Source organism: Pangasianodon hypophthalmus, chromosome 11, assembly GCF_027358585.1.
Source record: "Pangasianodon hypophthalmus isolate fPanHyp1 chromosome 11, fPanHyp1.pri, whole genome shotgun sequence".
Classification (NCBI taxonomy): domain Eukaryota; kingdom Metazoa; phylum Chordata; class Actinopteri; order Siluriformes; family Pangasiidae; genus Pangasianodon; species Pangasianodon hypophthalmus.
The window spans coordinates 3,360,897-3,373,709 of NC_069720.1; the positions used below are offsets into that span (position 1 = coordinate 3,360,897).

General features: G+C 39.4%; 1 protein-coding gene across 29 annotated transcripts in view; it reads left to right on the plus strand.

The window, feature by feature from the left end:
• LOC113536476 (CLIP-associating protein 1-B-like) overlaps positions 1-12,356 on the plus strand; it is a 72,821-nt gene extending 60,465 nt beyond the window's left edge. For all 29 annotated transcript variants that reach the window (XM_053238180.1, XM_053238188.1, XM_053238183.1 and 26 more), the window contains 10 exons: positions 564-710; positions 969-1,075; positions 3,297-3,444; positions 4,724-4,958; positions 5,079-5,135; positions 5,239-5,429; positions 6,174-6,302; positions 6,788-6,994; positions 7,257-7,373; positions 8,453-12,356. In XM_053238180.1, coding sequence (XP_053094155.1) covers positions 564-710; positions 969-1,075; positions 3,297-3,444; positions 4,724-4,958; positions 5,079-5,135; positions 5,239-5,429; positions 6,174-6,302; positions 6,788-6,994; positions 7,257-7,373; positions 8,453-8,539 — 1,425 coding nt within the window. In that variant the 3' untranslated portion in view covers positions 8,540-12,356. The remainder of the gene's footprint in view (positions 1-563; positions 711-968; positions 1,076-3,296; positions 3,445-4,723; positions 4,959-5,078; positions 5,136-5,238; positions 5,430-6,173; positions 6,303-6,787; positions 6,995-7,256; positions 7,374-8,452) is intronic.
• The last annotated feature ends 457 nt before the right edge of the window (positions 12,357-12,813 follow it).

A 12,813-nucleotide genomic window follows, 5' to 3' on the forward strand; every position in this document is an offset into this window, starting at 1 on the left:
TAACTTAATTGATAAGAAATAAACAGTGATGACGTGGTATACTGTTATATGATGTGGTGGTGTGATGCATGATCTGTTTATTATTATTATTATTAAATTATATAGATGAGTTGTTACTACAGAAATGATAATGATAGCAGCATTAATATAAACCTGTGATTTGAAGTACAGCTGCAAATATTGTCAGAGTTTCTGTTATAGAAATTAATCAACACCTTCTGACCAATCAGAAGCAAGAATGTTACAGCACTGTGGTATAAAATTTGATATTGATTTCACAATAGAGTGTCACAGATCACCATTTTGAGAATATTGTAAGAGCACTGATCAGCTCTATTTCTGCTCAGAGAAACAAGTGGCTGAATAGACATGAAATGTATTTTTGTGACAATTGTTTTCCTCTAATTTCTTTCCTGCTTGTATACTGTGGCTTCAAGTGTCATGATATGATACCTGTACAAGGTCAGCTATGCTATGAAGCAGCTGTAAAACAACTTCTCCTCCTCTTATGGCTCGCTTCCCTCGTTGTCCTCTTCTCACTGTACACTGCACTTGTATTGCAGGCTGCTCAGATGGTGCTGATCTCCCTGTTCGAGCTGAACACACCAGAGTTCACAATGCTGCTGGGAGCGCTGCCTAAAACCTTCCAGGATGGAGCCACCAAACTCCTGCATAATCACCTGAAGAACTCCAGCAATGCTGCCGCCACGGTACGCTAACATTATGACCTTGCTACTGAAAGTAAAATAACTACTGAAGCGATGGTAGGAAAAAATGTAATTAATACATTCACAGCTATAGAAGCCGAAGCTCATTATACAATGAAGTGTATAACTTCCATGTATACATGTGCAGATTTATGACCCTCTATAGCAGAAAAATACCACTCTTTCAGACTTTCCCAGGATTTCTTCACACAGTAGTGCGAATCTCATTTATTTCTCTAATTTTTTTTTTTTATATTTAAGAGTTCACCAAGCAACACAGTTGGCCGCACACCTCCGAGACTCTCTGGTTCCCGCACCAGTCCCCTGACGTCCCCTACCAACTGCTCTCATGGAGGCCTCTCACCCAGGTACCTCAACACTGCTGTACAAGTCCCTCAGAACATTCTGGAAGTGTACTGCTTATGTAGCTTTTCACCAAAGATAAGACTAAAGTCAAAAAGCCTCTAAACTAATCAAAGCTGAAAATAACTGCAGATGTTTTGTACTTAAGCAGAATTGTTTAATTCTCCAACCGTTTGCATGCAATTTTACGCAGCTGTGCTTCTGAAACAGAATCCATAAGCAAGTAATAAAGCCGTAGTCCATAAGCCCAGTGCTAAACGTGCTACAGGTTCTCATTTCATTAACAAACCGGATTAAGAGGTAATGCACTGTAGGAGCATATAGTCCTTTGCGCAAGTATTCACCCCTCTCGAGCTTTTCCACATTGACGTATGAAATTGACTTATTTGTGATTATATATCATTAAATCTGTTATTATAAAATGGAAAGAATATGGCACAACCATGACTCTGGTTTTTCGACTGGGTTTTCACCAATCGTAGTGCTTTTTGACAAGGCCAGAAAGTTCAATTTGTCAGGGGGGGAATACTTATGCAAGCCACTGTACGTGATCGAGCCAGTCCCATGTTTGGTTATGGATTTCTGCTGCTGTTTAACAGTACTAATCCTGTTATAATACCCTGTAAGTTAACCTGCTAACTCGCAAGCCTGTTTTCCTCTGCTTTTCCTTCCCTTTCCTCTTTTTCTCCTCTTTCTCTTTGTTTTTCCTTCTCCCTGCATCATCCCTTGTTCCTGACTCAGTCGTATATGGGGCTGGAGTTCGAACGGTCTATCAAAGACCCCGTGTCCCTTCACTCCCCCTCCCTCTGGCCCTGGCACCCCCCCTCTCCGACCTGGGCGCCGGGCCCCCTCGCCCAGGTAACGGCCTTCCGCCCGGGGGTCACAGCGTGGGGTCAAAGGTCATGGGGAGTCACTTTCCCATTTACAAACAGGCTGTTGTTCATTATCCGTTTGCTTGTATTGCATTTATTACGAGTTTCTACAGGAAGAATGTCTCAAAATGGCCAGACACTCAACTTTCCTAGTTTTCTTCACATCTCATTCTTCACATTATACTTCTCGTGTTCTCTTGATATCAAGTCAGTCCCCATCATTCCACACTTATAGCCTGACTATTTGGAACTCTTTCGCTTTCACTCCCTTTATTTGCGTTTCTGTTCTCTGTCATTCTGTTTTGTTCTGCATCTGGATGAAGATTGCAGATTAAACTAAAGCCTCATTCAGGACCTAACAAGACTACAAAACCACATGTTCTGCATGTTGTCTAATGTTCACAGAGCCTGTCCTCAAGGGGATTGCACAAAGTGAGCTAAATATTCAGAACGTCTAACACGCAGATGGTTTCACTAAACTGCACATTTCTAGTCACACTTAATTACTGTCTAATAGAGATGACAGATATAGCTAAAGCGATATACAGCATCGAGATATTTTTCAAATTTTGAATGGTAAAGTAGATTAAATACAGATGTCTAGAAATGGCTACTGAAAAAGTTGTTATTGTAAGTTTATATCAGACTCATAAGTTTATATCAAAACATGTTGAACTTGACTATTACATGCGTAGAGTATCACAGTTTTGGCTTTTTTTATGTGAATGGCAGTAGATATCGTACATACTCCAACTTGATAATAAAGTTGACTTTGAAACACACTGGAGTACAAAAACAGGCGAGAGGTGCCTCAAATCAATATAAAATAGATTTTGTTGTTTTTCATGTTTTTAATCTCCTTATAAAAGTGCATATAAATCCCTCCACACCAGTTCTTGGCAAGCTCTTTGTCATTTGTTAGTCGTGTAGATCTGAGTGACTCACAGCTGCTCGGTTTCACGGCCTCATTTATGCTTGAGGGATTTACACTGACGTGATGATGTACGTGGTCAAAATGATGTAACCACAGTACTGTTGTGGCAAAATTTTTGTTACTACTTTTTGGGTTATTCTGTTGTAGATGTTCAAAGCTTAAACCAGCATTAAAACAGTGTCCCAGGGTCCTATATTCCTTGGAATAGAATGATCCGGATGATTCTCAGAGGATTCTTAATGACTGTAAAGAATGCACTATGCTATAAAAAAATCTTACTGGAACTTTAAACATGGTGTGTGTGTGTGTGTGTGTGTGTGTGTGGCTTTTCAGGATTCACTCCGTTGCTTTACTTTACTAACAGTTACTTTACATCAACATAAATACAACTTCGTTTGTTATGTTATGGTATGTATGCAGCATGCTGGAATACGACACAGAGAACATGAACTCAGAGGAGATCTACAGCTCTCTGAGAGGAGTCACTGAAGCCATTCAGAGCTTCAGCTTCCGCAGCCAGGAGGACAGCTACGAGCCAATCAAACGCGACACCAAGAAAGACGACGCGGTGAGTTTTACTTCGCTTTGTAGTCAACAAAGTGAGCAATGGTTCCTTTGTATCTCTCCAGCTGTGCTTCCATCAAAAATGCATTTCGCTAAATAATTCTCAAGAATAAAATAATCTTAATGCACGCATACACTGTATGGCCAAAAGTATGTGGACACCTGACCATCACACCCATATGTGGGTATTTCCTAAACTATTGCCTCAAAGTTGAAAGCACACAGTTGTCTAGAATGTCTTTGTATGCTGTAGTTTAAAGATTTCCCTTCACTGGCCCAAACCTGTTCCAGCATGACAATGCCCCTGTGCACAAAGTGAGCTCCATAAAGACAAATGGTGTTCGCCAAGGTTTGTCTGGAAGAACTCGAGTGTCCTGCACAGAGCCCTGACCTCAACCCCACTGAACACCTTTGGGATGAACTGGAACACCGACTGAACCCCAGACCTCCTCACCCAACATCAGTGCCTGATCTCACTAATGCTCTTATAGCTGAATGAACACAAATCTCCATAGCCATGCTCCAAAATCTAGTGGAAAGCTTCCCAGAAGAGTGGAGGCTGTTACAGCATTAAGGGGGGACTGACTTTAGAATGCGATGTTCAGTAAGCACATTTGGGTGTAATAGTCATGTCTCCACATATTTTTGTCAATGTAGTGTATATAAATGCAGTACAGTGAATTTCTTTAATTTGCACATCCCAGCTTGTTAGGAGGCTGGGTTCAGAGCACAGGGATGGACATGATACAGCAGCCCTGGAGCAGACAGAGTTAAGGGCCTTGCATGGCAGTGCCAAGGCTTGACCCCATGATCAGTAGCCCAGAACCTTAACCACTGAGCCCCCTCTCATTCAGAGTATATTCTCCGGATTAGTGTAAACAGTGTATTGAAGATGAATGAACTAATTTTAGTCAAAAAATGTTAGATTGAACCTGATAATATCAAGGTCTCAGATTATGTAGTGATAATTATCCATCAGATTGGAGGTTGGAGCAATATATATCTCCAACCTGACATAGTGTGACATATATAACAACCTGAATGTGTGACATACATATATATATATATATATATATATATATATATATATATATATATATATATATATATATATATACACAGTGATATGTGATATATCTGAAAACAATATTGGTTTCTAACGTGCATACATGTACAAATGTAAGTGCTTCTATTCTGTTTAATGACATCTATGAAGCAAAATACACATTTTCTTTCAAAACACTATCTAGTATCTTGAGTTTCATGGTCTGTGTCTCACACAGAGTGCCGTAGCGTCCTCTGCTGCAGACCCCCGGCTAGGTACAGACATGATGGAGGGGGGCCGAACGGCTCTGGACAACAAGACCTCGTTACTGAACACACCGTCCCCTCGCTCTTTCCTGGGGCCGAGGACGCGTGAGTACAATCCCTACAACTACACCGACTCCATCAGCACTTACGATAAAGCCGCTCTGAAGGAGGCAGTGTTCGATGATGATGTGGAACAGCTCCGTGATGGTAATGCCTTTCTTTCTTTTTTCTTTCTTTCTTTCTTGCCTGCTGTTGAAATTTGTTACTGTATAGCATGCAGTATTTTCAGTTTTGTAATACAATGAAGAATTCTTGGTTCTTCTTTAGGTCGTCGTCAAGAGTTTGGTGAAAACAAAATCACGGCTCCCAAAAGTTATTCTGCATGTAATATATAAGTATTTTTTTAAATCAATTTCTTGAGGTGTTAAATAAGCACATCAGTTATCTGAGTGCAGTCTCATTTTTTTTCTTTTCTGCCATCGGCCAGGCCCTGCGCAGCACATGGAGCTGGTTGGTGACCTCCTGAAGGAGCTGTCCAATCACAGCGAGCGTGTGGAGGAGAGGCGGGCCGCCCTGTTGGAGCTGTTGAAGGTGACCCGCGATGACAGCGTAGCTGTATGGGAGGAGCATTTTAAAACCATGCTGCTGCTGCTCCTTGAGACACTGGGGGACAAAGATGTGAGTGATCTGCTTTACAGCTCCGTGGGCTTGTCAGTATGTAGCACTCACAGAGAAGCAGAACGCAGTAAGACCAATGTATAAAGCAGCATTGTGACGTGCCAACCTTCACATATTTTGCGTAGAAGCTCCACATTTTAACATCGGAGTATGCTCATATGAGTTATCACTCAGATATATGCTAAAAGAGCAGTATTCTTCTCCCCCCCCCCCCCAACAAAACTGGCAGATGAGTCAATCAACATATGAATTTGGAATGACTAGCTGACTGACACCCCTGGAAGCCCCGCCCCTTCCCCCGTCTTATAATAGTAATGTTTCAATTTTCCCGTTTTAAAGACGAACTGATGCGGCATCAGGGTAAATGGATAATGTATTGAGTTTATCAATGGGAAATAAAAATCTAGCTAACATATTGTAATAAATATGTTAGACAAATAAACTTCAATGAAGTGTCAAGTCTAACAGTACAAATAATTTTAATGGTAATGATAATTAGAAAGTAAACAGAAACACTCCAACGGCAATCAGCAGGCACGTCAAACAGTTGCAGCAACAGAGCAACAGTGTAAAATGTCGGCAGCGTGGAACCATTTCACTGTCCTGGCTTCAGTGATCAATAAATCAGCAGTATTACCCACTTTAAACAGTTTCTGGTAGTGCACTAAGGCTTTTGGCTCAGGAGTAGAAGTGGGAGGGTGTGGATCCGTGTCTAATGGCTGTTTTTGCTCTTTTCTTGCTCAGCACACCATCCGGGCACTGGCTTTGCGTGTTCTGAAAGAGATCCTGCGAAGTCAACCTGCACGCTTCAGGAACTATGCAGAACTGACCATTATGAAAACACTGGAGGCACACAGAGACTCCCACAAAGAGGTCGGACACAAATGCGGTCAAAAACCCTTTTCCTTTACTGTTGGCTGAGGTGGAAAAGTCTGCATATTGGTAAAGAATGCAATGAAGTGATGGGAATAATGATGCACTTTAGTCTCTCCATTGGGAAGAGAGAACATGTCGCATTTCTTCTGGCAATTTTTGTTTTTGTTTTTACCTCCTGCAAAGTTCCTGGATGGAAACTTGCCTACAGTCACACTTCTTACGTTGCAGCTTAGATGTGCAGTATTTGAGATTTCAATCATGTTAACGTTTATTAAGTTAGCAAATGCTGAGCAGTTGAGAGGTTAAGTGCCTTCCTCAAAGGCTAAAGAGCAGCTCATGGGCAGTGCTGGGGTTTGAATGTACAACCTTCAGCACAAAACATATAACCACCAAGTTACCACTGTCCTGGTTATTATATCGTAACTCTTGCACTGCCAGTACACTTCCTTTAGCATCACGCTGTGTTTCTGTCTGACGTTAAGGTGGTGCGTGCTGCAGAGGAGGCCGCCTCCACCCTGGCTTCCTCCATCCACCCGGAGCAGTGCATTAAGGTGCTGTGTCCCATCATACAGACTGCAGACTACCCCATCGACCTGGCCGCCATTAAAATGCAGACCAAAGTCATCGAGCGCATTCCAGAGGAGTCCCTTTATCAGCTGCTGCCTGATATCATCCCCGGCCTGCTACAGGTTTGCACACACGTACATGCAAAAACACACCTGCACACTATGCACACACACATGTCCACATAGACATTGAAACACCCAGGAACCATACAGTAGTAAAGTTTTTTAAACAATGATACAAGTACACAAACCATTAAACCACCTATTGCAGGTACACACAGCCATTGACACACGGCCACGCGCCACACACATGCACCTTCAGCTGAGATTGTTGCGTCCTGTTCCTTGTACGTGTCATTTTCACCTCTGTGTGTCTGTGTTTAAGGGATACGATAACACTGAGAGCAGCGTGCGGAAAGCCAGTGTCTTCTGCCTTGTGGCAATTTATTCTGTGATTGGAGAAGGGTTGAAGCCTCATCTTGCCCAACTGACGGGCAGCAAGGTAAATCTGCAGACATATTGTGTGTGTGGAACATATTCAGAGCTGAGTTTTGCACGCTCGGTGAAGATTTAGTACCTATTCAGTGCCACGCAAGAGCACACACGTGGGTAGAGGTTGCTTAAAACCAAGGTGCGTCTCAGTTATTATGAACAACACTTAAAGTGAACCGGAAGCGTAGCAGAGGAGTTCTCGGTCAGCTTATGCTTCCAACAATGGGCATGCTTTCTTTACAGGAGCGTATCGAATTAATAAAAACATTGGCTTATTTCAACAAATCAAAACCGTGAATGAAAAATGCATGGTAAAATGCACTGTATCGATACATTATAATATATTATATGACTTCAATTTAGTATCTCGTGGCTTCACAAGCAGAAGCATGATATAAACAAATAAAAAAAAGGCAAAATAATACAATGTGCTGGATCAAGTGCTATTTTATAAGCTGATGAATAATGAGGATGGAAGCCATATTATAAAATTAAACCAAATCTGCGATGATTAATGTGATAATTACAACTAGAACTGTTAATGCAGTGATGGATGGATGGATGGATGGACTGATCCCCATGGGGAAATTTGGGTGCTACAGCAGCAAAGACATTGATGCACTAGACAAAGTTACACATTCAAAACATATTGTATTATATTGGCAATATACTACACTAGTATTAGATTATTTAGTAGTTTATTTGAATGCATGCCATTCTCTCATTCATATACTGTGCCACTGTTTTAGTCCTTTTTTATTTTTAATTTTTAAATTGTCTCCTGCTTTTATTTTCCATCATAGTACAGTTTACAGAAAAGGAAAAAAAATCTTCTTCGGTCTGCATCTTCTACTCCTGATTTTTTTTTTTTTTGCAGGGAAGTGTTTGTGAAAACTCTGGCAACCTTGTGGGTGCAAATATTTTAATGATCTGAATTTCAAGGCTAGAAAATCGCCTTAAGCACACGCATAATTCATCTTTGAATAGACACAAAAGTCTCTAACTGTGAATGCGGCCCTTAATGTGTATGTATGCATTGTTTTTATTATCATGACGAATCAATACCGTCTTCATCTTGTCATCTGACAGATGAAACTGCTGAACCTCTACATCAAGCGAGCCCAAACTACCAACAGCAACAGCAGCAGCTCCTCTGACATCTCCTCCCACAGCTAAACCAACCAATCACTTTCTAAACCAATCATAACCTCACGCCCAGTCCGGTTTTACTGAAACAACTCGAAAAACCCAACCCACAATCCGAGGTCTTCTTTTAATTAAAGGACAATGATTTTTATTTGAATCCTTAGACCCAAAACAACAATCTTATTATATAACAAGACCTGTGTTTAGAAATGGGACTCTGGTTTTGGGTCCATGTTCCAGTATGTGTGAAATGGGTCGCTTGTATTGCCGTACTCCTGAATGTGTGTGTAATGTATCAGGCATTAACGAGAGCAATTGTGCCTCAGTCCAGTGGACCTGTTTGTCTGTGTTCTCTTATAGGGCAATCTATTTCTATTGAAGGAGTACTCTTGCGTTTTTTTTTTTAATCTCTCATTACTACATCTGCACCGTATGCGTAATGACCATGGACAACAATTTAGAAAATTGCCCTTTACTGAGAAAAGAACAGAAAACCTGTTCATATATTACTTGCTTAAAATGAAAGACTAGGGGCAGTCTTTTTTTTTTTTTTTTTGCATACAAATGTTTTGAACACTTTTATGAATTTACAAGTCAAAAGATTTTAAGCTCTAAATCTGTATAATTCAGCCTTTCAGAAACAGGACTAGTTTTTGTGAAGGAAGAATTTGTTGGTGTGATGTAGTCACTGTAACTCTAGGGAAACATGGAAGTGCTCCAGTTTCTGCCTGATGGCACAAAAATGTATGTGAAGTATCGAAAGTATTTTTTTTAACTGTATGGCTTCACTGTTGGAACGTTGGGTAACACTACATAAGAACATTTTTGTTAAAATGTTTATTTCTGTACTATCCTAACATGTTCATTGTTAGAGTCTACTGTTTGGAGTTTTGAATTCCTGTTATATAGACTTCTTAAGCATTAATTCACTGCACCAAGATCTGCCCTTAGATTTCTATTATAAGTCTAAAGTTTTCTCAGTACATGCAAATGTATAGGAAAACTTTGGTGCTTGGACCCCTACCAAGAAAAAGTCTGCTGTAATTACACATACGCTACAGATTTGGTGTATAAAGATTAGATTGAAAAATTCTGGAGTATTCCTTGAAGCCCTTTTTTAAAACATCATTCAGTCAGTGCACAGGCAAAACTATTTCCTGTACCTGGTTACATTTTAAAATTAAGTAATGACATTCTTGATTGGCTAAAGAAAACTGACCAATCAGCTGCTGTATTATTGTTAGCTTGCGTCAACTATTCAGCGAAGGACGTTTTAGTAAATGTCAGGACTAGTTGAACATTCATTCCTGTGTAGGTGTAGTAATAGACCTCTTTATCACTGCTGCCTCGAATTTCTGGAAAATTCTGTTGCATGTCAATCATTTGGACCTATGGAAAATTCTCTTTTTGGGGGCATTTAATGTTAAATATGCAAGAACAGAGATTGTATTTGTACAGTGATGGTCCTTTTGTCCATTAAGAAGGGAAAAAAGATGAAGGATAAATTTATCCCTGGTTCATTCTGTAAAAAAACAAACAAACACATGTATAGAAGATTTGACTGAGCATTTCCTGTTATACCTGAATTTGCTTGACGATCATTTGCCTAGTTCAGTGACTTCCATGAAGAAGCCTGCTTAGAATAATAAAGAAATTTTATTGCCTTTGGGTTTGATTTTGAAGAAAAAGATATTTAAAAGGACTGTGGATGTCAGATATGCTCGATTTGAAGCAAACTTCTTTATCCGTGAACTTTGATCTTAATGATGTTCATAGACTCAAAGAAAACTTTCAGCTAAAATATTCAACTGAGCTTAAAATGCATTTGGCCATTTTCAGATTAAACTAGTGCTAGAAATGAAACTTGTATTCGCTCCAATACTATATGTTTAGTGCAAATCTAAATTTTTTAGAGCAATAATTCTAAACTGATCCAAATTGGATTTACTTTTAGCCAAACCACTTATCCAATTTTATGGTTGTGGGAAAGTCTGTGCCTGTATGGCCTTTTAAAGTTCTTCCTTACACAAAGCTGCTGTTAACTGAACCCTGGCTCTTTAGATATCACACTTTGTGCTCTTGAATGCTGAATGTTGACAGTGTGTTGATTTGTTACCTAACTATTAGGCAATGTAGTAATGTTCATAAAACATTTTCGGTATGTTTTTGGAAAATGTAAAGCCGCCTCAGTTGTACAGCTGGGGACTGAAGAGGTCTCCCCAGCAAGGGAACTCACGGGATTGTAAAAAATCGACAACAATTTGCCCTGGATGTGTATTCTGTCTTTGTGTTAGTATGAAACCGGAGGAAAAAGGTGTTCGGTCATCCAGGTTACGTCTAATGTCATGCAGTAGTAAGTTCGAGCAACTGGACATGATTTATATATATATATATATATATATATATATATATATATATATATATATATATAGTTGTCTAGAGCGTTGGTTCTCAGAGTGGGTTCAGGGACCCCAGGGGGCTGTGATTTATTATTCAATTTGTTATGGTGGTGAAAATCACAGTCCACTTCTATTATTATGACTGTGTTGTTCCTAAGTTCCTATAGTTGTTATAATGCACTATGCCTCTCATAAATAAAAAAAAAACACTCTAATACACATTTAAATAATGAATCTAATATCTGAATTAGTTTATATATACTCATAAATCAGTGCTGAGGGATCTGTAGAAGTTATTTTATAATTAATGGAGTCCCTGGCTGCAAAAAGTTTGAGAACCCCTGGTCTAGACGTAAGACTACAGGACAGATACTAATAACAGTGTATTAGTATTGAGTCAGGAACCATTAAAACAACCTCACTGCAAAAAAACAGTATCTATGCAAGTGAATAAAGGCAAATTCATCTAATATGTATAATTATGAGATTAGTATATAACAGATACAAGATCATTAAACCCATTTCTAGAGCGCTTTACTAATTAACTACTAATTTCAAGCTTGAAATGGTCTTGTTTTTCTCAGTGTGTAATTTTTCCTTTCTGGAAATAAATCCTTGAAATAAGCAAAATTATCCACTCAATGTCCATTTCAAACCTAAAATTAGGGTCTAAAAGTAGGCATAAGAACCATCTAAATTGCAGAATCTGCCTATATTCAAGATATTTCTACTTGCTTAGATATCATGTGTGGCAGTGCTATTTGAACATTGTAGCAATGTTTTAATCGACCGTCCTGAAGCGTTCCTCCTGCATGCACGTAAAAGCATGCGTGTTTTAGCAGTCGCTTTCAAGATCTCATGCTCTGGATCCGATCTCTTCTGGTGTAAACACAGTACTGTGATGATGTGTGCAGTAAGCAGCGTCGTACTGTAGCTGACTGAGTAATAATCCTGGTTGTGTGTATACTGTAGATATGTTTACATGGATACTTGCTAGGACCCCAGGCTTCGGTTACAAATGTCTAGAGGGGCTCAACGCTTTATACGTTCCCTTACCTTACTATTCACTACTACTAAAGAAAAGCACCTCTTCTGTTACATCTGACTATGTTCACTTAAGCTGCAACTGTGTGTGTATGTGTGTGTGTGTGTGTGTGTGTGTGTGTGTGTAAAGGAAAAGCCAGTGTTTCAAAGGACTGTTACAATGGCAGCCAGTACAATGCTTTTGCTGACGTATTGAAATATTAGCCGACGCCGCCTATCGCTTTACTGTGCATGCCTTTCGTATAGCTGCTCTTATTTAATATCCATATCTGTATTTATGTTTTATTTTGTGTGCGTTTCAGCAACTGTACATAAAGACCTGTTTTTTTTTGTTAAACTTCCACCTGTGATAGAATCTGTAAACACCATTTGCTCTAGATAAAGCAAAACCTTTGAGTTTTCCACCTCAGTCTCTGTCTCTTTCTTAAACTGTATTTTATGTGTAGAGTTTTGATGCAGTGTATGTAAAATACATTTTATAAAAAAGAATAGACTTCGTTTTAAATTCTGATTGGTGTCGCATTTGAAACCATTGTAAAATCTTTGGTACGTAATTGAATAATTGAATTCTGTATTAAATCAATAAAACTGTTACACTTAAGCCATTGTTCTGTCCATAGAATACCCTTATCTTTGACCATTATGTTGCTTAGCAACCAGAGCTTACTGTTAACAGACTACATTGTGTTGATTGAGATGATTAATAATGATTTATTTATTGAACACTGAATTTTATCATATTGTTTTATAAAAGCAATAAGCCACTCAAGGCCGTGCATTATAGGGATTTTATCATGGGTAAGAGGTTTTCAGGCGTTCCGCTTAGCGTCATGCCTAAGAACACACCCTTACCCGTGAAAA